The following is a 24,741-nucleotide window of genomic DNA, read 5'->3' on the forward strand; positions in this document are numbered from 1 at the left end:
TAAAGATAAGATTTGATATTGATATAAATGATCAGTAGGTCTTGGTATAGACGGGTGGGGCGAACAGACGGGTAAAGACCTCTAATAAAATGGGTAGGGGGGACAAGGTGGGGCACCTCCCAGGTGCTTCCCACTTTATGACAAATGGGTATTTTGTGAGGGAGAAATGGTATCCGTCTATACGTATAGATGGATAATGTCCGTCTATAATTAGAATTTGTGATAAATGATTAAGGAAGAGAGTATAATGTCTTGAATTTAGGCTAAGGACAAAAATGAAGAGACAAAGACGTAAAAATAGTTACAGTTAGAATTCATTAGCACTTAGATAAATCAGAGCAGATCTTTTGTCTCATTTCATGTTCCATCTTGTGTCCCATTATCTCTCTTAAAGACACATTAGCACTTTGATATACAATATTACCGTTTTTATTATTTCAAGTGTGATATGTCAAGATTTTAAGGGAATAAGATACAAGATGAGACATAAAATTGAGACAGATGATCTCTACTGGTAGTCCTAAATTCCTCATCGAGTCAAATTCAGACAAAGGTCACGTTCTTTCTATTTTTATTTCAACTCAATTTAGTTCAACTTAGCTCCATATCACCATTTAATTAGTTCGGCTCAAAGTTCGACTCTGCTGATCTACTCAAATTAACTCTAATTTCATCTCCGTTTTTCAGCTCAACGTCATTCAGTTCATTTTAGTCTAATTCAGTTATTCCTTTCAACCGAAAAACCGGACGAAATTGTATGATTACACCAAAAAAAAAAAAAAAAAAAAAAAAAAGGTTAGAGCATCGTGAGGAGATAGATGAATAAGAGAAGCTATAAGTGGGGCCATGCTGGTTGAGCCATGCGTTGCACGGGATCTTCGTTTACAACCCTCGCTTACACTCTAAAACTATTATAATAAAAATAAAAAATACCTCAAATATTATAATAAAAACATAAATAAAAAATGGAGTAATATATATATGTTCGTATATGGAAGCTTTCTTGTGTTCATTTTTATCTTCTTTTATCATTTTATTGTTTCAATTTGTAATATTTGAGGTATTTTTACATCACAATATCCAATTTATTTCAATTTATATATTTCTTCCTATGCTAATTCATGAAGATTATAGTTTTTCTTACAATACCTATTGGTTTAGATATTACAAGTAGCTAGCTTACACTACAGATGACCATTTGCGACAAATTTTCTCTTGTTTGTGACGGAATATAGCTAAACCTAGTGTTTTTCACATAAATTACTGGACTTGTTCTTTTGGACTTGATTTCAGCTTATTTCAGTATAATTCAGTTTAATTCAGTTCCATTTAGTTTCATTCAGTTCAATTCAGCTCTATTCAGTTCAATTCCACATAAAAAGTGGTTTATTCACATTATGATATCGTCTAACCTAAAGTTTTTCATGGTTTTCAAGCAGGAATAATATTTTATTCATCAAAATCCATCATGGAAGCAGGGAGATCCAAACGGGTACGTATTTACTAGCTACTCCCTCTCATTCACTAAATTCGTACATGTGTTGAATATATGTAAAAATTATTTTATTCAAATGTTATGAATCCAGTGAATAGAAGGGAGTACGCGTATATATACTTATATTCATTTTTATAAAGAAGTCGCCAAGGAGTTGTAAGAAAGATTATAATTATGAAACTTATATCATTAAATTCATACATGTACTTAAGTGTAAAAGAGTATACTTTTAGATATACGTAAAAAAAAGTTACCATAAATTGTAAAACGGATCTACATGAAGATAATATGATCATGACCCTTTTAAATAAAATGTTATACACGTAGTTATTTAAAATCCGTTTCACAAACTTTTTTGTATAAAAACAAAAAATGCACTATAATAAGCCTATAAGGGCGTCTTATACAACAATTTTGTATAAATAGTGAATGGTCATAGATAATAATATCTTCAGTTGGTCTTGCTTCAGACAGGTCATTTTGGTCTAAAACAATAAAACGGGATTTTGTAACCATTTTACAGCCAAATGTGACCATTATTGAAAAACAAGTTACCATAAGTTGTAACACTGACTGTACCATCGTGGTTACATTTAACCACAAAATGGTCACATATGCGCGTCTGAAACTTCATACGAAAAGTGTCCGTCTGAAACAAGAATTTGCGTAATATCTTAGACTACCTACGGCCAAATGACCAAATTGGTAAAAAAAGTAGGGGATAAGTGACAAATTGGTAAAAAAACTAAGCAAAGTGACAAATTGGTAAAAAAAGTGGATAATAAGTGACAAATTAGTAAAAAAACATTTCCGAGGATAATTTAACCGAATATAAAACACGGTAATATTACAAATATTTTTTATTTTACAATTTTGTTTTCCAAATAAGTAAACATTTCTCTATCAAATATTTTTATGTAAAAGCAACTTTTATCATTGTTTGTCAAAGTACTTGCGTTTATTCGACAAAAAACATGATGAAATATAATCATTATTTTTTTCTTTTTTCTTTATGTTGAATTTTCTTATGTTGAAAAATATGAAATGATAAATTTTTTAACCCTTGAAAAACTACAATTATGATGAAATTAAGTTTTTTTTTTTTTAATTGGGAGACAAGATAATTGCGTAAATGGGGTTGAACTGAAAATGTTTACTATGAGTATAATGGACATATGTTCATTGTTTCTTTTCCAAACTTGGTACGAAGTCACTAAATGTTAGATTGAATTTTTATTACACTATAAGTATAATGGACATATGTTCATTGTTTCTTTTCCAAACTTGGTACGAAGTCACTAAATGTTAGATTGAATTTTTATTACACTATAGTTGTTATTTCGCATGCGACTTACTATTACAAAGATATATACTCCATAAAACATAATAAACCCGTGATCAACGATTTTGCCCGATTTTTTTTAAATAAAGATTAGACGATTTTATGACATTACATAACAAGTTTTAAAGATTTGAGCCAAGTTTAAACTGAAGGTATTTGGAGGAGAAACACAACATTTCACACCTGCAAATTATTTTTTTTTCATTCCTCCTCGCCAATCCGCCATGTCCTTCCTCTTTGTCTAGCCAAACAAACTATTAGACTTTGGAAAGGCGAACATGACCCGAAAGTTAACTCTAAAGTTGATCTGTTTCGAAAGAGAATTTAAAAAAAAAAATGTTAAAATGAGGTCATAAATCAACCTAAGTCTTTAGCGAAATGGAGTTTACGGAGGAATTAGAATAAGAAATAGTAGATGGACCCATTTGAAAGTTTTATAAGACGGTTTTATGGTCGGAACAATCCGGTAATAAGTTAGTCTAACTAATGTTTTATTTTTCGTCAAATTATCCTCCGAAATATTTATTTTACCAATTTTCCGTCAAATTGTCCTCGAAAATGTTTTTTTACCAATTTGTCGCTTGCCATCAACTTTTTTTTACCAACATGTCACTTTCCTAAGTTTTTTTTACCAATTTGTCACTTAACCCCTACTTTTTTTTTTACCAATTTGGTCATTTGGCCGACTACCTACATAGTACATAGTACATAGTACATAGTACATATGTATAAGAACAAATTAAATGCACTATAAAGGCATCTTTTACAACAATTTTGTATAATAATATCTTCAGTTGGCCGGTCTTGCTTCAGACGGACTATTTTGATCTGAAACAATAAGATGGAATTTTGTAACCATTTTACAGCTAAATGTGACCACTATTAAAAAACAAGTTATCATAAGCTATAACACTGACTGTACCATTGTGGTTATATTTAACCATAAAATGGTCACATATATCCGTCTGAAGTTTCAGACGAAAAGTGACCTACATAGTACATGAACACAATAAATACATTTTAATTTGTAAAACTTCAACTTTCTAGCATATATTAAATCACTAATTTGCATGCAAAAAAAGTAACGTAATTGCATGGTTTATAATCTTACGATAAATAAATCTTAAATTTTGAAGAAACAGAAGGAAACATAGATCTAAGAAGGCATCCTCTATCCCGATCAATAGTTATTTATCGAAATTCATATCCTCATGCAGGGAGTCGAAGCGGAACAAAAGACGAATGAGGAAGAGATGAGTGATACTACACTACCACAAGTCGAAGTGAAAATTTTCAACAAAACATTGCTAATTAAAGTCCAATGTATGAAACAAAGAGGAATATTGCCCAAATTATTTACTGAGGTTGAGAAATATGATCTGGGTTTGCTTAATAGCAGTGTCATGGCCTTTGGCCCTACCGCCGTGGATATTACCATCGTTGGCCAGGTAAATCAAAACATACTTCCTCCATCTCGATCAATAGTTATTTTTTTTTTTTTTTTTTTTTAGGAAACAATATCACAAAGAGACTAAATAATTAAATTAAAACTAGTATAGACCCGTGCAATGTATGCACGGTATCTATACAATTTTATTTTTTAATGTATTATTTATGAAATTTTAATTGACAATTCATTTATTTTTCATGTTACTCATTGTATTTTGATTATAGAAATAAAAAAATTAAATCGTAAGTAGCAATGAAATGAGTATTTTTTTTTTTGACAGTTTTTGTTTGTTTGTTTTACTGATAAATTAATGATGTCAATTTACAAATATTTTACTAACAATATATTTTTTAGCCGCAACTTTTTATCATAAAAGATCAATGAATTTTTAACAAATATTTACTAATAAAATATTTTGTAACTGCAACTTTTATAATAAAAAAAATGAGTTTTTATCATAAAGTTCTGTAAAAAAAAAAAAAATCTTTATTATAAAAACATTAGAGATAAATTTGTGCAAGATGTGAAATATTGAATGTTTAATCTTTTAAATACAAAAGATTGTGTCCATTTATAACCTATCATGTACATACATACCTATAATATATCCCAATACGGTCCGTTTTTCTTAAGACCATTGTTTTTGGTCTGAAATAAGACGGGTAACATGTCATCATTTTACAATAAAATGTTGTTATTTTTTGATAACATGTTACCATTATTGTTCACATCATGTTCAAGGTAAAAAATGACACCTCTAGTCATAACATTTTGTGAATTAATTGGTTACATTTTCTTAAAAAATGGTAACATTTTATCCGTCTGACAAATAAGACCAAAAGTGTCCGTCTGAAACAAGAATTAGTGATCCCCATAATACCTAGCCCTCACTATTCTAAAAAATATGTTATAGGCGGGAAATATTGGAGTTTCGTCTATTTTTTTAGTAAATAGGGGATTGTTTTCAAAGTTTATAAGAATTTTTTTGATTAAATTAATTATTTAATTTGTGGTAAATGTGATTTTGTAGATGGGAGATGGATGCAGGGGACAAGTGAAAAGTCTTGTGGAAGCACTTTATTCAGTTCTTCAAATGGCATTATAATTTGCCTTTATTTCATTGTAAAATTTGGGTTGGTGTTTTAGCCAAAACTGAACCACTTTTTCTATGGGTCATATCTATTTTAATTATTTATGCAGTTTATATTTTATGTTTGTATAATTAGGGTTTGGAAACCAGTGGTTGAAAAAGAGGGGATGTGGTTGTCGTCGGTGATCCGTGACTCTTTTACGTCGCCGGTCAGCTGGTGGCCTTTTTTCTCTCTTTTTAAAGGGTTGTTTGTTTGTGTGTATGAAATGAGAAGAATAAAGTCAGTACTTTTGTACTTCATTCGTCCGGGTGAGGGGTTATCTATTTTTGTTCACAAAATCTCATTGAAGACGGCGATATCCGTCACAAAATATCAATGAGAGGGAGTGGGGGAACACATGGGGTTGCCCCACCTTGTCCCCTCTCCCTTTTTGTGAGAGGTGTTCAGCTTGTGACGGGATTAAGATGCTTTGATTTTTGTTTTGGGTTATATTAGTTAATAGTTATATATTTCTAATTTTAGTATGTTTTTGGTGGCCTTTTTCATGTGTAAGTGGAGATGGAGATTGATGATTTGTGGGATACAAAATCATTCACTCTCATTTTATTAGTTGGTGTTAAAAATAATAAATAACTATTGAAAAAGACGAAGTAAGTGTAAATTTTAAAGTTTAATTTTTTTATAAATTATGTAAATGAAGTTCGCGTAGGAAATAGCACGTCCTAAATAATTAAAGACAAATAAGGTGATCAACAAAAGATACCTACAGTCGTATAGCTAGACTGACATTACATCTGCAAAAATCGAATAAAATCAGCGCATACAAGTTAAAATATAAAATGACCAAAATTAAATTTGTTGTTTAGTTAATATGAAAAAAATTGACTATTCTATGAAATTTTAAGGGTAATGATAAATACAATTCATTGTACTGTATTTAAGAAACCAAAAGAGGAAATAAATTCTTGATATATGCATTAAATGTATTGGTTAATGTGTAATTTCGTTCTTAATTCCTAAATTAAAATTTGGCTAATGCTAAATAAAACTCAAATTTTAATTCATGTATGTTTTGAATAAACTTGACTTGTCTAACATGTAAGGCTTCACTTCATGTACATTGGACGGAATAAATGCAGAAAATAAAATGGGTGGACGGAATAATAAACTTATTTCACCTCATTTAATGTTAAAAAATAACGTACAAAAATAAAAGAAATACATGTGTCTTCCGGGGGACGTCCCCCTTACACTTAAAGGAGGAGTCCTCCTCCTCCTCCTTTAAGTGTAAGGGGGGCGTCCTCTCGGAGGACACAAATATTTTGCTATAAATAATTATAGGACTCTTATACATACACTATAGACCGATTTAATCTATAAATTTAGAGCAAATGTTAAAGACTATTACATTTCATTTTTCACTATTTAGTTGATTCTGAATTATCTCCCAGTATCCCATTTACATTTCATCACAGTCACACCGCTCACATATTCACACAATTACCCCATTTGATTTACTTGTATCTTCATATGCGATCCTTATTGTTTACGGAGTATATTTATACTCATTAAATCGTACAATTTTCGTATTGGAAGATAATAATTGTGAATTGTAAGGAGTAAAATGTATTATATTTTCATTATCAATAATTCTTGTATAAAACTGTTTTACATAGATATTATTGTCAAATCAGGTGATCATTTATCTAATTGATCCACTAAAATAACTTTCACCAATCACCACTTTTCGTGATATGGAGAAGATCTGAAAAAGTCATTTTCTTGAGAAAGAATATTAGTTTATTTATTTGTGAAGGAAAATGAGTTAGCGTCACCCGGTGGCGCCCAATCGCGGCGCCACCCACTCACATATAATAAATGGGGACCCATAAAATAATGGATACATTCTATAGAATAAGTGGAAACCCTAATAATAAGAGGTGCATGTGAGAGGGTGGCGTCAAAATTGGACGCCACCCGATGGCGCCGAAAAAAGGAGAAGATACGAAAGTAAATGTTTAACTAAAAATTTATATTCTTTTCAGATTTTTCAAAATGTACGAAAATGTCATTTTCTTATGAAAGAAAGAGTTAAAGGACAATCACTATCATTCGGACCACTTGCCGTTGATAATGTGTCCTATTACTATAAATAAATCACGCCGTACACTAGAAATAATGGAGATTGTTTCCTTTCCAAAAACAGTGAAAAAAAGAGTAAATGAATATAATTTTAATTTGGTCTTTGTTCTTTTATCCTCATCTCCTACATACGACGTACGCCCTATTCTCATACCGTTGCATTCTTGCCGACTTGCCATATTTTTGATACATTTTAAATTCTTACTCTGCCACTAATTATGTTGTACATCTTATACAAGTATAAGCTTAATGGGACTATGAGCGAAGTCCGCGAGGTGTTATTAGTACCCTAAAGCCTTGTTTGGATACCAAAAATGGAGAGAAAGAGAGGGGGAAGGGAAACGGAGGGAACGAAAGGGGAGGTGGAATGGTGGCGGGTGAGAGTTTTCCCTCCAAATCGTTCCTATGTTAGAGGGGAAACATTATTTTTCCTTTCCTTCATACCATTTTGTTATCCAAACAAAGGAAATTGTCTCCCTCCAAATCCTGAAAAAAATTAAAAAAATTAAACTTAATAGATTGTCCCTCTAAAATACCTTAAGGGTTAGGCCCGGTAAACAGGTCAACCGGGTTGGATCAATTTCAAGTTAACAAGCTAAGAGTCCGAAACAAGTCGAGTCATTTTAGTTCGGGTCAACTATTATTAAGTTTTTATGAATAATATTCGATGTGATAATAAATATTTGGGTAAGATTATATTGGGTAGGTTCAATTTTTACTAGGTCTGCTCTGGGCGCACTTGTATTTATGTACTATGCCAAGTATACACGATATGAGGCCGCCAATTATAAAGAGACAGTCTCATTATGTAAAAAGATAACTCATTTATTTGCAATAAAAATAACAGTTTTATTAAAATACACCGTCTCAAAGTGTGAGACCGTAATATTCTCTTATTCTATAATTTGTGGAAGCTAAGACATGTAAAATGACGTATAAAAAGGTGGTCACATCATCATGTCATATTGTCATGCATCGTCACAAGTCTCACAACATCATATCATATGTCCCGGTACAACATTGTTGCCTTTATTCATTTTCTCGAGTTAAAAGTATCTTTTGCCATTGTAAAATCTTATTTTTTCTAAAATTGTCATTGTAAGTTATTATTTTCTATCGTTGTCATTCAATAAGGTACCTAAGTTATTTCATTGCCACTTTATAACCCATTAACCTGTTTATCAGGTAAACATAATTAATTTTACATATTTTAACATTAGTAAAAAAACATATTTGACGTTAAAACAACTTGAATATTCTACTTTACTGGTTATTTCTTGTTTTATCGTTTACAGGCAAGTTGTATGGTGTGCAAATGATTAATTGCCCAACTATATTTTTTGTCGGTTAATCAAAATTTTTGTTCGGGCAAATTTCTAAACCAAAATCAAACCGGTGTCAGTAGTGTTAACTGCTTTTCTGTTAACTTTATGAATAAACAAAATTCATTATTTTGTAATTTAAATGGTTTTTTTCATGAAAAAATGACGGCTAAAATTTATTAATAGACACCAAATTTTTTGTCCTTGCTAGAACTTATTTATATATGTCAAAATTTCTTATTATATATGTTTGTTATTTTATTCTTAGAAAGATTAAGTTAAAAAATAATACTACAATAAATAAAAAAATGATTTTGGTAGTAATTAACTTTTAGAGAAAATATTTATCCTTAAATGAACCTTTAAGTTTTTTAGAAATTCAGGATAAAACTTCATTTTGGTGATTTCAATTTTTCAAACGTAATTTGACGGATTCAATTATTTTGTGATTATTAGTAGGCTTTCTGAGATACCGTCTCCATTTAGTGTGAGACAGAACATAGAAAATAGATTTATAGTCGAATTCTTAATTTACAAGAATTTTGGAGAAATTAAGTAATTTCTATTTCGAAATATAATTACAAGGGATGACCTTAAAAAAAATATAATGGTTCAATAATAACCTGTTATAGAAGGTTAAACAAGTAGCATGATGGCAATTAACTTAGGTGACCTAAGTCTATAATGACAATTATAGAAAAATTATTTTTACAATGGCAAAACTAGAAATAAATAATTTCTATAGTGGCAATAAGACCACAATAATTTTTTTATTTTCTTCTAATATACTTCCTCCAAACCAAATCAAACCAAATATGAGTATAACAGTTGTTTTATTACACTTATCGAGGCACGTCTTGCAACGTGATGAATATCTTTAGTTACACATTATTAAAAATTATAAAAATTTGATATTCTTATAGCATTCATGACGATAAATCAAATAAAATCTCACGTCAATATATTTTATCTTATAGATTAAGAATAATATTAAAGATTCGCTACGGAATAGTGCCAAAAAGCAAGTGTTATTAGTTTATTACCTTTGGTTTGGATGGAAGGGAGTATAAGATAAAATAAATTATGTCTGATCTTGTTATATTTGTTTTTAAGAATACATTAAAAATATCAAATTTTTATAATTTAGTTGAATTGACAAATGTGAAAAGCATTAAGTAAGATGTGAAGTTGAATGAAGTGAGTATCAAATAATTAACTTGAAGTATATGGGACTTACCATAAATATTGATTGGTTTAATAGCGCCTTGTCGAATAAATGCTAGGGTTTTGTTAGGAAATTTAATTTATCTAATGTCAAAGTGTTAATTAATTTGAAGTACAATTGGAAAGTTTCACAATTTTATCATTCTGAATTAAAAAAGAATTAGATATTGATATAAATAACTAAGGAAGAGAATATAATGTATTGAATTTAGGCTAAGGACAAAAATGAAGAGACAAAGACGTACAAATAGTTACTTTGCAAGTTAATTTCGTACTAGTATGGATCCCGCGCATACATGCGCGGTATTCATAGATCTTTTACATACTTTATAATGTATTATTTAAGATTTAAAATTGACGTATTATTAATTTTTCATATTTTAATATGCGGATAAAAAATTTGAAACGGAAAATTAATTAAAGAATTAAGTAAATTCATGAAATATATATTTTAATGAAATTTTTCATCACAAAACTAATGATTTCAATTTATAAATTATCTCAAATAATTTTAAAGATTTTTTTTGTCAAGAAATTAATAATATAAGCTTATAATTTTTTTATACGAACTAAATACTCGTACTTGGTAAAAAAAAATTATGCTAAACTAAGAATATCAAATTTTTCGGGTTTTCATATACGAATTTTAGATTTATACCAGTTTTGTTTTATTTTTAAATTAAAAGATTATAATTTAATTAAAAAATTTATAATGATTAAAGATTATATCTTAACTAAAAGATAATAATTTAATAAAAATAAAGTTTTGTTTCCTTATTTAGCCAACTTCTTTTTGGAGGAAAAACTATTGAAAAAATTTATTCTCTTTAGGGCTTACTTGGATTGAGGGTAATAGGAGGAGAATGAATAAGGGAGTAATATGTGAGGTGTATTTCCCATGTTTGGTATGCGGGTAATTATTCACCTCCTGGAATTATTACCCTTGTGAAGGGGTAATACATTACCCACCCTCCCTCCTGGGTAATGATTAAGGGAGTAAAAGATTTACTCAGTAATCATTACTTCTTCTTATGCCAAACATATCATCAAGGAACTCATTACCCCACTAATTAATTTCCCCAGTAATTATCGCACAATAAAACTTACCCCTTAATACTTCCATGGATTCCAGGCAAGCCCTTAGTAGTAAATAAACTTACCCCCTTTTTAAATGTCATAGAATTATTTATTGTATGAAATAAATCAATATGGCCTAGTCAAAGATAAGATATAATGAAGCTCAAAGCCTAATATTGAGCAACTCATTTAGGCGGGAAAACTTGAGAATCTCTTATTCTTTTAGTTTAAGGTGGATTATTATAAGATTATGTTAGAATTCATGAGCACTTAGATAAATAATAAGACGTTTTAATTTAATTATCCACATGCATGTCTTGGGTTTAAACCATGAAAATTCAGCAATGTTAAGAAATCTTGAGGCATAGCTACTAGGCTACTTTACCATCCTTGTGGTCCTAAACTCCTCATCGAGCCAAATTCAGACAAAGGTCGCGTTCTTTCTGTTTTTATTTCAGCTCAATTAAGCTCAACTTAGCTCCATGTCTCCATTTATTTCAGCTCAAAGTTTGATTGTGCTTTACTCAAATTAACTCTAATTTTAACTTTATTATTCAGCTCAACGTTATTCAGTTCAGTTCATTTGAGTCTAATTTAGTTCTTTCAATCGAAAAATTCGGACGAAATTGAATCCCCCTACTACTAAGAGAATAAAAATTCTCAAAAGTTTTCCCTCCAAACTCCACCTACTTATATAAGGAAAGAAATAAAATTTTTTCATTAAACTATAATTTTTTTCTTAAAGCATGACTCTTTTTATTAAATTCTAAACTATAATTATATAATGTTTTAATCAAAATAAAATAAAAGGAGTATAAAATTATAAAATAAAAAATCGTTAATTTTTTTCCGAAAATGACTTAATGCGTACTTAAACTGTATTGTTCCGGGTGTAATTCCAGAGCAAGTATCGTTACCACCCGTGGCTTGTAGAATAATGTCTTCAGTTGAACCCTTCTTTCTTCTATCTTTCCTCACGGCCTCTCCTGCAACAATGAACGAACTGAGGGCTTGGCTTTGTGCCAAGCGTACTCACTCCGACGCTCAAGTCAGTAAACTTAAAGGATTAAGTTGTATTACTTGGCTAGGTATGTATTGTAGAGAGATAAAGAGGATATTACCAGATGAATAGTGTATTTAGGTTAAGTTGTGGGATCTTTTCCTCAATGAAGGTTGAGGAGTATTTATAGACTTTCACCTTTTGTCACGTAGTGGCCAAGTGGCCAAGTGGCTAGCAGGTGGAAAGACCGTTCTACCCTCGGCCGATGGACCTATGGCAGGCCGGCCGACGGGTCTTGGATATGAGTACGCGGATATGTCTCCCGGCTAGCTAGGTGCCAGGCCGGGACCCAGGTGACAGGCCGATGGATTGCGTCGGCTAGGCTAGCTGTCTGATATGTTGACTTTGCTGTGGATGTCTCTGACCTTGCTCAGTGTGTTGACTTGGTCAACGGTGCAGAATATGCCCCATCAATTTGCCCCCAGCGTAGTCTATGCCGTGGTATGGGCTCCGATGTATCTTGAACATATATTCGCACAAGTAATTTTCGCAAATTTTTCTCAGTATCGGCTTCTTCTTGTGCATCGGCGTGGCTCTTGTTAGGCCGTACCATATACCATATCCCCCTCCACATGGATGCGTAAAGGGCATCCGATGTGGAAAAGAAACATGACGCCGGCCGAGACCAGGGTGAGAGTCTTAGGTTGATTTTGATTGCCCCCGGCCGGTGCTTCCTAGCTTGGTTGATCAGGTGGCCGGCGGAGACTAGATACCTAGGAATTTGTTGAGGAAAATGAATAGTCGAAGAGATGTGAACGGGCGTGTTTGAAGACGCTTGGTCACTGTTGCATTGATTGACGTTTAACTGTTGCGACGATTGACATTCCGTGGTTGCATGCTCGACACGTGTCCGCTTTCGCCGATTGGCCGTCGCTTCATGGGTCGTGCTCGATTGGTCCTTCTTCATGGGCTTTTTCCCTATAAATAGGGCAGTTTTTCCGTGATTTTGGCCACCAATTTCGTTTTCTCAAATTTTTCCAAAATCTTCATCTTTCTAAACTTTCAAGGGCTTCCTTTTCTTCCAATCTTCAGTCTTTGATCCGGCGAGTATTTTTCTTTTAAGGTAAACAAACGAATTTTTTCATCTCTTATTTCGTTAGTAATTGTTGTGAACATGTCTTCTGCTTATGCCGGGACTAGTACACCTGCGTCGGGGGGCCCTAGGTCTCCTTCTCCCGAAGTTGATCCTCAAATTCTGGAGGAATGGGAAGATGATGATTCTTTAGGTGATTTTGGTGATGACTTTGGCGACGATGCGGAAAGTTCTCGTCCTAATGAGGGGAGACAGTATGTCATGGATCACGGCGATGTCTGTAAGGTTCGTCTTGACCGTGCTTGGTCCCATAAGCTTGCCAGTTGTTCCGGCGGGAAACTTTTCGAGGACCATTTTTTCTTTGGTAGGGGATACAAAATTGTTATCCCTGAGGAGGGTCAGGCCGTATGTTGTCCTCCGCCGGGCTATACTGGCGTATATATGCGGCATTTGGAGTACGGGCTCCGGTTTCCGCTGAATGGGTACGTTATGGCCATAATTAGAGCCATGAACGTTGCCGTTGCCCAACTGCACCCGCTGGCTATGAGAACCATAATCGGTTTTGTCTGGCTTTGTCTCTTTAAGGGAGAGGCTCCGACGGTGAATTTATTCCGCCGACTTCATCATCTTAAACCATCAATCCCTGGCCGCGTCGGATGGTACAGTGTGCAAACGGAGCAGGGTTATGTCTCTGTTGACAAACTTTCTTCTTGCAAGGACTGGCAAGGTCGGTGGGTGTACGTTAAAGTCTTGGGATGACTATCCATTTGCCCCGCTCCTTCCAAAGACCAGGTTAATTTGCGGTGTGAGACTAGGGCGGAGCATGACAGATGGGTCACTCGGAAGCATCTTAAAATGGATGCTAAGTGGTCGTTCTCAAGGAGGATGAGAGGTGGCAATGAGGCTCTTTGAGGTGGACAAGAGTGGGATGCCGAAAAGATGGATTCCCGACGAGATCATTCTTGGGATGAGCCGCTTTGCTATGTCGGCCTCATACCGGCCCTAGCACGGGGTGAGTGGGGTCGGTGTGAGGCCCATCACCGCTCTCAATGTTCCTGCTTTTCGAACCTCGATTTATTTCCTCTACTTGACTCCTGCTTTGTTTCTTTTGCAGACCACTTTGGACCGGACCTATCTGAGGATATCCTTCGGAGAATGGGGCTGCACAAAGATAAAACCGTTGCTAACTTGCATCCCAAGGCTCTAGCTCATGACCGCAGGACGTCGCCGAATGATCTTATGGAACAGCGGCTGAAGGTTTTGAGCAAGGAGGAGGCGCAGGCGAGGGTTGTTAGCGGCGTAGTGCGTCGGTCGCGGAAAACAAAGCCTTCAGCGACAACGGCGTCGACCCCGGTTCCAACTCCCATCCCCTCCCTTAAGAAGGTGGAGATTGTTGATATTTCCGATGAGGGGGACTCTGATGCGGAGGGATCTCCCCTTATCTGTAAGAGGAAAAGGACGGCCTCTACCGCTGGCAAGGAGGTGCCTCCTCCGGTCAAGAAGGTCAAACATGGTATCTATCTATCCTGTGGCTCAAATTTAGTTGAAAAATGTTGATGCTGATGCCTTTATTAAATTTTTGTAGATCAACCGCTGCCGACTTTCGCTCTCATTGGGCAGCAAGTGGAGGGGATCTCTGCGCAGGTCGGTGATCGGGCGTCACATTGTCAACTCTTCATCCCAGAAGGCTTCCCTCTCTCGGTGCAGCTGCAGGCGGTGGTGGTCAAAGTGTCACCACCGTCCCCTCATCCCGAAGGCTTCCGTCTCCCGGCTTATAGAGGAAGGTACGAAGGCGATTAAGGAGCCGGCGAGGTGGAACGTGGTTCCGGTGCTCGTCTCATGGAGCAGAGAGAAGGCCGTTGCTCAAGCTGTTTTTGAGCGTAATGCCACTAAGTGGTGGCTGCGTCGGCGAAGTTGGATCTCCTTAATGAGCGGAGGCTTAGGGGAGATGCGAGAAGGCGCTCTTGGCCGAGAGAAAACTCGGGAGGGCGCGAAAAGGAGGTCCTTCTTTGAGAGAGCCAAGGCCGAGGTCTGCGGCGACCTAAGCCGCGAAGCCGCTTTGGAGAAATGTAACCTTGTTCGAGGCGTGCCGACCTCTATCTCCAGCGAGAGGGACGAATCCGGGGCCTGTTTAAGGCTCGGGCGGAGGTGGTTCGGGGCAAAGAGGCCATCATCAAGCAAAAGGAGGAGGACATTGAGATGCTCCAAACCGTCATGCTCCCCAAACCGTGCATTTGAATTCCGGATTTGGCCGAAGGAGCTGCTAGGGAAGTGATCGGGGAGCTTTTCCCTCTTGATGGTTCCTTTCCGTGGGGCCAATTTGACGAGCTGCTTGATGATAAGCTCGAGGCTAAGGAGAAAGCCGTGGCGGAGAAGGCCAAGGAGGCGGTGAGGGCGAAGATGGAGAGGGAGGCGGCCGCGGAGAAAGCGACTCTTCTTTGAGAAGGCTAAGGCGGCCAAGGAGGAAGCCGAGAGGATGAGGGCGGTGATGATGCCGAGGCCAAGGCCGAGGTCGCTAGAAAAGCTCTTTGGGTTGCCCCTTGAAGAAGATGCGGCTACCGCGCGATGGCAAGCAAGTCATAGGGAGACGGGCGGCGGTCACTAGGCTCACCCTGGCGTCTCGGATTGCCTTATCTCTTCACACACTACTATGGGTCGCTTGATGAGAACAAGTTTACTGCAGATCTGTTTTTCACCGTTCGGGGCCAAATACTAAACCCTTCCTCTCTGCCATCTTTTGGCGCTTCAAATGATATACCTGTAACTTTTGCTTTTCTTTCCTTGTAGTTTGTACAACTTTGGCAGGTTGTGTTTTGGCTCATCCCAATGGGGACGGCCATTGTCTGTATTCTTTGTAATTTGCTGAAACATATTTAATAAGAGCTCGTTTCCTCTGCCTCCGGCTTGGCCGAGGTCTTTTCTCATCCTTGTCTGATTTTTTTTTTTTTTTTATGTTATTAACTGGGCGCCTCCTCTGCTTCCGCCTTGGCCTGGTCGAGGCAGTCTTAGAGTGCGTTCCTCAGATGTGCAACGCTTCTGAGGCGTTTTGATCGTTTTGCGAGTATCAACTCGCGTGGTCGTGACCGTCGAGGTGTTTATTTCTGAGTGTGATTGCCATTCTTGCCGGTGTGACGGTGTCAGCCGCGAGTGCTCCATATTCTTGCTGCCGCTCTTGTCGGTATGTGAGTGTGAGCGCGTCTATTTCTTGATCTTGTTGCCGCTCTTGTCGGTGTGACAGTGTGAGCGGCGTACATGTTTCTTGATAGCGTGTTACGTGGCGTCTACCACTTGGAGTGGCTGCGACGGCGTCTACCTCTTGGGGTGATCTAGTGGCGTCTACTACTTGGGGTGGCTGCGACGGCGCTTTATTTCTTCATAGCGACCGCCGCTCTTGTCGGTGTGACAAGCAGTGTGAGCGGCGTACTGTTTCTTGATAGCGTGTTACGTGGCGTCTACCACTTGGAGTGCCTGCGACGGCGTCTACCTCTTGGGGTGGCTAGTGGCGTCTACTACTTGGGGTGTGCTGCGGCAATTTGTATTTCTTCATAGCGCATTGCCGCTCTTGTCGGTGTGACAAAGTGTGAGCCGGCGTACATTTCTTGATAGCGTGTTACGTGGCGTCTACCACTTGGAGTGATTGCGACGGCGTCTACCTCTTGGGGTGACTAGTGGCGTTTACTACTGGGGTGACTGCTACGGCGGTGTTGTATTTCTTCATAGCGACCGCCGCTCTTGTCGGTGTGACAAAGTGTGAGCGGCGTCTGTTTTTGATAGCGTGTTACGTGGCGTCTACCACTTGGAGTGACTGCGACGGCGTCTACCTCTTGGGGTGACTGCCGTGGCGTCTACTACTTGGGGTGACTGCGACGGCGCTGTATTTCTTCATAGCGATCGCCGCTCTTGTCGGTGTGTGATGTGTGAGCGCGTCATTTCTTGATATTGACTGTTGCTCTTGTCGGTATGACAGTGTGAGCCGGCGTCTATTTCTTGATACGGACTGCCGCTCTTGTCGGTATGACAGTGTGAGCCGGCGTCGGCTTCTTTTAAATAACTGATGGGAAAAATTTACTTTGATGGAAGGCTTGGATGGTTTTTCATTAGGTAAAAACATGCGTTGGGGTGTCCACAGCTATTTTGGACACCTCCGCCGCTACATAAATTTTCACGAGATTACCAATGCCCTAATGGCTCATCACAGGCACACCTTCCCGATCGCCCACCACTAGTTGTATCCATGAGGTCGCCCTCTGCTGTAAGGACGGACTTTTTCCTTTTTCGGACTTCCTCGCCTCTTTGAGGGATTGCATGTTGCATCCTCGGGCAGCTATCTGGACGTTGACCACCTCATCCTTCTCGTATTTGGAGACGAGCTTATGCGCTTCCCTTCGGTCCGAGACATACATCAGTGTTAGGGCCCGGATGGACATCACTGCGTCGGCCTCGCTCAGGGTGACCCGGCCTATGAGAACGTTGTAGGCGGACGAGCCGTCGATGACCACGAACTCAGCTAGGACGTTTTTAGCCGCATTCTTGTCGCCGAACGTCACCGGGAGTCTGATTGATCCCAGCGGTACCAGGCCGGCCCCGAGAGAAGTGTATAGGGGTTGGTGCGGGGGCTCAAGTCCTTGATCTTGGCCGAGGCCGAGAAAGCACTCTCGGAACATGATGTTCGTGTATGCGCCTGTGTCAACCAGGCACCTCTTGACCAGGTGGTTGGATATGTCCAAATTGACTACAAGCGGGTCGCTGTGAGGAGCGATGGCCCCTTTCGTAGTCCTTTCTTCCAATAGTCATATCGGGGATATTTGCGAGGGGATCCCCGAGTTGGGCACAAAGTTGATGGCCCGATATAGCTCGTTCGGGTGTCGTTTGTGCCCATGAGCGACCCTCCGTTTTCGTTGCCCCGATGACAACATGAATCACTCCTATCCGCTCGAAGACGGACTTCTTATCGAATCGCGGCGTCGGACTTTTGGCCTTTTGCAACGTACTTGCCGAGGCTTCCCTTCCGGATCAGTTCCTCTATGGCATTCTTCGGATGGCGGCGATCGTTGGTTAAATGGCGGTGTGGCCGTGGTACTCACAAGATCTTGGCTCGTGTCACCGTCACTTTTTGGCTTGGGGGTCTCTCCCACTTCCGGCCCTCGTTTTGCTCGGGCGAAGACCTCGGCGGCGATACGACGAGAGGGGTTTTTTCACTATACCGCCTCCGGTGGTACGTTCTCGAATTCCACCCGGCGCCCGCCGAGTCCTGTTCCGGTCGGATCGTCCGACCGTGACCTATTATTCTCACGGCGTCTTTCATCGGACCGCGACCCGTTGTTGTCACGGCGTTTTTCGTCGGGTTGTCCTCCCGCGACTCTTCTTTTCGAGTGCTCGGCCTCGCCGGGATCTACCCAGGTCTTGTGATAGTCCTCCACCTTGATGGCTTGGTCGGCCAACTTCTGGCGGCGTCAAGCCCAGGCCTCCGCTCTTGATGAGCTCATTTTTAAGGCTCCCCTTGGGAGGCCCTTCATCAGCGCGAAGGCCGCCAGCTCGGGATTAATTTCTCAAATCTGCTGGACCTTTCCATCAAACCTCTTCACATAGCTCCGGAGAGACTCGCCTCCCTCCCGTCTCGATAGTCGGGAGGTCGGATGTCTCTACGGCTCTTCTCTTGTTGCGGGAATCTTTGGGCTAGGAAAGCGTCCTTGGTCGGCGTAATAGTACACCGAGCCGTCGGGAAGCCCTTTGTACCGGCTCCGAGCCATCCCATGCAAAGTTGTTGGGAAAACTCGGCACGGACCTCATCAGTTGTTCCCATACCGACATGTAAGACTCGAAAGCCTCAGCGTGGTCGGATGGATCACTATCTCCTTTGTATGAAATAGGTGGCAACTTGAGCTTAGTTGGCACCGGGACTTCTAGGACGTAGGCGTTGAGGGGCTGCCTAACCACGTGTCGAACGACACGCGGCGATCGGCTCCTCGCATCCCTAACCTGGCTCCTCCCCCCGTAGCGGGAGGGGCCCCATCATGTATAAAAAAATAAAATAATATTATTAGCTATGTGAAAAAACTCATTAAGATAATTTAAGCAAAGTTATAAAAAAAAATCATTCTTTATGTTAAAAAGAAAAACATGGCATACTACATTTTTTTTTTCTCATATTAAAATACAATTAGGTGAAATATAAAAATTTGAAGGTATAAAATTTGGAATGAATCCTCCTAGGGGTATATACTAAGAGAATAAAATTCTCCCCAATTTTCCTCCAAAAGGTATTAAGCTAAATAAGAAAACAAAAATACTTTTTTCTTTAAATTATTATCATTTCATCAAAATATAACCTTTTAATCAAATAATAGTATTTTCTTTGAAAATCTTAATCATAATATTTTAATTAAAGAAGATAAATTTACTATAATTTTATAAACTATAAATTTCTAAATTTTTGTTATGTATTATTATATATGAGAGAATAATGACTTGACACATTTTGTATAAAACAAAATATTAAACTGATATTATTAGCTTCATCACAAAAAAAAATAAAAAATCATTAACATAATTTGAGAAAATTTATTATTTGTAAACATTAGTTTTATATTAAAGAAAAAAATCATTAAACATATTTTATAACTTTACTAAATTCTCTTGATTAGTTCATAGTTCATTTTTTTTCTCATATCGAAATACAATTGGGTATATGAAAAATATGAAAATTAATAATGTATCAATTTAAAATATTTAAACAATAACTAAAAACAAAACTTCTATATATACCACAAATGTGCGGGATTTACACTATTAAATACCAATAGTATAATTGTTATATTCTCTAATATTCCTATCTAAAAAATCGCGCATTTGCGCGGGATCTATACTAGTGATAGATTAGAAAAAAAAGATTAGGTTAGACTTTAGAGCATCGAAAGGAGATAGTCAGATAGATGAATAAGAGAAGCTATAAGTGGGGCCATGCTGGCTGAGCCATGCGTTGCACGGGATCTTCGTTAACAGCCCTCGCTTACATTCTTAAAATTATTATACTTTAATAAAAATACCTCAAATATTATAATAAAAACATAAATGAAAAAAGAAAGTAATATATATATATATATAGAAGCTCTCTAATTTTCATTTGTATCTTCTTTAATTTCTCATATATATATTTGTAATATTTGAGGTATTTTTACATCACAATATTCACTTTATAATTATTTCTTCTTATGCTAATTGATGAAGATTATAGTTTTTTTTATTACAATAATTATTGTTTTACAGATGAATAACATAGTGTTATTATTATAAGTAGCTTAAACTACATTTGCGACGAGTTTTCCCTTATTTGTGACGGAATATATATAGAAATGGCATAATTAACGGTCACCAGTTTGGCGACTGAAATAACCAAACGGGCGACTGAAATCAGTGGCCAATTTGCCTGATCTTATAATAACACTATGTTGTTACCATAGTTTATTCCTTTTTTCGATATATAATTATATCGTGATTGTGTTCATGTTAGATTTGAATTAAAATACTTTTAATCCCCCTTAACTTAAAAAAAAAAAGGTTTATTCACATTATTCACATCTAACCTAATTAAACTTGTTCATGGCTTTCAAGCAGAATTAGCCATCAACAATGGAAGCACTAAGATCTGATGAACGGGTACGTATTTACTATATTTATTTTTATTAAGAAGTCGTGAGGATCCGTACGTTATGATAATAATTCTAGTTACGAAAATTATATCATTAGATTCATATATGTAAGTGTATTTAAAGAGTATACTTTTATTTATAGGAAAAAAAAAGTTTCTCATGTATATTTGAAAATATAGTAAAGATTACTATGTATATCCCATAATAAAAATATTGGGAATTTTATAGCTATTTTTTTATAAAATTATTAAAAGTAGATGATCACTTTCTCCATTGCCCTAATATTTATTAGATCACTAAGTTGCATGGAAAAAAAAAGTAACGTAATTGATTGCATGGTTTATATAATCTTACTATAAATCTTAAAAATTGAAGAAACAGAAGGAAATATAAATTTAATCTAATAAAGTAATAAGACATACTCTGTCCCGATCAATAGTTATTTATCGTAATTGGTTTCTCATGCAGGAAGTCGAGGCAGAAGAGAAGAACGAGGGAGAAATAAGTGATACTACACTTCCACAAGTTGAAGTTAAGATTTTCAACAACACATTGTTAGTTAAAGTTCAATGTGAGAAACAACAAGGAATTTTGTCCAAATTATTTACTGAGGCTGAGAAATATGATCTGAGTTTGCTTAATAGCAATGTCATGGCCTTTGGTCCGACCGCCTTGGATATTACTATGGTCGGTGAGGTAAAGTGAAAACATACTTCCTCTGTCCCAACTAATAGTTATTTTTTTTTTTTAAGGTAACCATACCACATACAGAATATTCTGTGTAAGATAATAAAATCACGAAAACTAGTAAACTTTACGGTATTTTATGTGAACTCGTTGATCTAAAAAGCGCGCTTTTATAGAAGAATCGAATGAAGATAATTGAATTAATAAAAAGAGAATAATAAATTAAATTAAATTTTTTTTAACACAAATTCTCATTATAGTCTGACTCTATCCGTCTATAATTATAAAAGGATAGTAACCCTTTAACAAAATTAAAGTGGGAGGACAACCGGGGTATAGACGGATAGTGGTCGTTTATAATGAGACGGACTGTTATTTTAATATTCTATAAGAATTTTTTTTGATTAATTAATTAATTATTTAGTTTGTGCTAAATGTGATTTTGTAGATGGGAGTTGGATGCAGGGGCCAAGTGAAAAGTCTGGTGGAAGCACTTTATTCAGTCCTTCAATTGCCGTAATTGGCATTTTTTATTGTAAAAGTTTGGTAATGAACCAATAAATATCCATGTTGTTTTGGGAAGGATCCTCAATAATGCTAGACACTTGTTGCAAAATTGGGCTTTTTAATATTTCTAATTTATATTCAGTTGTCAGCCTGCTTAAGAGCATCTCAAATGGTTGAGCAAAATGACTTGCTTACAAATTATTAAAGTTTCAAGCTAGGTGCTCAACCATTGGAGAGCTCCACATTAACTAGCTTAATTTGAGCAACTAGCTCCATGGACCCACAAAGTGATATATGCCAATTAAATAAATGTATTTGAGTTCATCTAAGCAACAACTCTTATAGCGTAACCATTGGAGGAGTTTGTAGCTTAAAAGTGTTATAGCTCAAAAAGGTGATGTGGAAAGTTAAGCTAGTTGAGTTGTTGCTCACCATTGTGGATGCTCTAATCGGTAAAATTATAAGAAGTATTTATGACTTGTAATATTTTTTTTAACTTTATAATAAATTATTTGAGTTTATATGCACATTTTACGGGCTTTATTGAAAAGGACCTGAACGCATTTATATAAATTTTAAATTTTAAATTTTATAATGAAACTCAAAAATAGTACATATAAGCTCGATTAGATTTTAATTTTAACTCCTTAAAAATTAAAATGTAACTCAAAAATTTTAAAAGCTTGAAAAGATTGCATATAAGCTCAATTAGATTTGTATTGGATGTACCATGCTCTTATACATCTGGATGTATATACATCTGGATGTATATACATCTGGATGTATAATCTTATTTGTGATCGCATTGAATTTACCCATCTATATTCCTTTACATAAAAAAGTTGTATATATAATATTATAACTTAATTAAACGCATTCAAGGATTTAAAAATGACATTCATGAGTAATTTTTAATAACATTTTTATTTAATCACTTGCATTAATTAAATATTGCTCCACAAAAAAAAGTGGTGCTAAAATTTGAATGTAGAATTTCTAACAATGATAACTATTGATCAGGACAGAGGGAGGATTATTTCGCAATTAATTAATTAGCAATAAACTCAAAAATCTAATCCATCCACATTTACGACGATAGATTTATAACATAACTGAGGAGTCTGATATAAATAATTTCGCATCGGTAAATAGGTAATAATAACATTATACAAAACAAAAACAACTTTTATTATTATTCATAGAAGATACATTTTAAAAGTAACAACAAGAAGAAAACCAGCCCAAAACACACAAGGTTTAACTAAACTTCCTGCAATATGATTAATTTTTGTAAAATTAAAATAACATGTAACAATGGAAACAAAATTAATAGCCCAAAAAATTAATCCCATATGAACCATACCCATAACCAAAACAAGTGGATACCATGTCACATTTAATGAGATTTGGGCCACATAAATTGGTAATACTTCAGAATTAATATGAAATCCACCATCGGCCCAAATTAGCCATGCGGCGAGGCCCATTAAAAAAGATGAACAAATTGTAGAAATATGGATTATCCATAATGGAGGGAACCATATTGGTTTGTTGTGTAAGTCGTGGTAACGCTGACCTGACCCGAATAATAGAATGATTGTAATTGGTAATGTTATGTTTGCTATAAGGGATATAATTAGAGACCGAAGTGCCCGCCTTGCCATGATGATTTTTTGTTGTTCTCGGATTGATGATTGAGGATTTTCATCGTTGTTGTTATTGTTGTTGTTGTTATTGTTATGTTTTGTGTTCATAGTTTTACGTGTGTGTAATGTTGTTGTGGAGGATTTTGGAGGGGAGGAGATGGAAATAAGGAAGGTAATTAATTGAAAAGGTTATGAGATGAGAGAAATTAATGGATGTTATGGAGAAAATTAAGGAAAATTTTGTTAAAATAAGTGATTCTTTTGTTTGCTAGATTGCTTCCATTAATTTAGCCATATACTCGTACATGTCAAGAAGATGTTCCTTTAATAAAGGTAAATATATCATACTAGCGCTCGATAGAGTTTAATAAAGGTAAATATATCATACTAGCGCTCGATAGAGGAAAATTTATTGAAACCTAATACGATTAAGAAACAATATACGATAGTATATCTAAGATATACTTGTGATATGAAAAGTATTTCGGTATAACTAGGATTGCGGATAGAAATGTTTGTCTTTATTTTCTTCCTAATAAATACGAATAATACAATCGACAATCTTTCGACGATTTTGATTCTAATAAAACCAACCCTCCAATTATTTGGAAAAATAAAATAAACGTAAATTATTTAGGTATTTTCATGTTAACAATGTTAATTGATCGCGCACTCTTGCCACAGTTTGTATTTGTGAGAAACCGAGATTGTATATTAGTATGTATGTTAAAATATTTTGATTTGTAACATTTACAAGAATATTCTGCCGTTAATTCTTCAATTGTAGGACTTGAGCACCCGTCAAGTAAGAATTTCTTATCTTCCTTAATTGAATGATTTGAGTCGAGTTATTTTGGATTGTGTTTTATATTTCGGGTCAATTCATTTTAAATTCAGGCTTGATATTTGCACAGTTATTATCAAGCCCGATTCTAGTTAATTTATTTTGTGTTAGTGATTACAAAGTCTAATAAAGTAGGGTTGACTCAGATCATTACATCATCTACAGTTTTACA

At 36.0% G+C, this 24,741-nt stretch overlaps 2 protein-coding genes across 4 annotated transcripts; both read left to right on the top strand.

Annotated features, from left to right (window-relative positions):
* Positions 1-943: 943 nt before the first annotated feature.
* Positions 944-5,677, top strand: LOC141619157 (transcription factor bHLH25-like). Of its 2 annotated transcripts, none has more exons than XM_074436176.1 (4): positions 944-1,060; positions 1,437-1,492; positions 4,055-4,285; positions 5,318-5,677. In XM_074436176.1, the coding sequence occupies exons 2-4, from the start codon at positions 1,469-1,471 to the stop codon at positions 5,390-5,392; spliced, it is 330 nt and encodes a 109-aa protein (XP_074292277.1). In that variant the 5' UTR covers positions 944-1,060; positions 1,437-1,468; the 3' UTR covers positions 5,393-5,677. The 2 variants fall into 2 exon arrangements, with proteins under 2 accessions (XP_074292277.1, XP_074292276.1); XM_074436175.1 differs by having other exon boundaries at positions 1,440-1,492.
* Positions 5,678-20,308: 14,631 nt separating this feature from the next.
* On the top strand, positions 20,309-22,562 carry LOC141622549 (transcription factor bHLH25-like). 2 transcript variants are annotated; one of them, XM_074438581.1, is made up of 4 exons: positions 20,309-20,404; positions 20,851-20,892; positions 21,354-21,581; positions 22,021-22,562. In XM_074438581.1, the coding sequence occupies exons 2-4, from the start codon at positions 20,866-20,868 to the stop codon at positions 22,090-22,092; spliced, it is 327 nt and encodes a 108-aa protein (XP_074294682.1). In that variant the 5' UTR covers positions 20,309-20,404; positions 20,851-20,865; the 3' UTR covers positions 22,093-22,562. The 2 variants fall into 2 exon arrangements, with proteins under 2 accessions (XP_074294682.1, XP_074294683.1); XM_074438582.1 differs by having other exon boundaries at positions 20,312-20,404; positions 20,848-20,892.
* The last annotated feature ends 2,179 nt before the right edge of the window (positions 22,563-24,741 follow it).

The sequence above is a fragment of the Silene latifolia genome, chromosome X, assembly GCF_048544455.1.
Source record: "Silene latifolia isolate original U9 population chromosome X, ASM4854445v1, whole genome shotgun sequence".
NCBI classification, from domain to species: domain Eukaryota; kingdom Viridiplantae; phylum Streptophyta; class Magnoliopsida; order Caryophyllales; family Caryophyllaceae; genus Silene; species Silene latifolia.

Bases quoted from the DNA above. Each gene is read 5' to 3' on its own strand.
- LOC141619157 (XM_074436176.1), top strand. From the start codon at position 1,469: ATGGAAGCAGGGAGATCCAAACGG. The intron at 1,493-4,054 runs GTACGTATTTAC...ATCCTCATGCAG, and splicing joins AAGCAGGGAGATCCAAACGG to GGAGTCGAAGCGGAACAAAA. The intron at 4,286-5,317 runs GTAAATCAAAAC...GTGATTTTGTAG, and splicing joins ATATTACCATCGTTGGCCAG to ATGGGAGATGGATGCAGGGG.
- LOC141622549 (XM_074438581.1), top strand. From the start codon at position 20,866: ATGGAAGCACTAAGATCTGATGAACGG. The intron at 20,893-21,353 runs GTACGTATTTAC...TTTCTCATGCAG, and splicing joins CACTAAGATCTGATGAACGG to GAAGTCGAGGCAGAAGAGAA. The intron at 21,582-22,020 runs GTAAAGTGAAAA...GTGATTTTGTAG, and splicing joins ATATTACTATGGTCGGTGAG to ATGGGAGTTGGATGCAGGGG.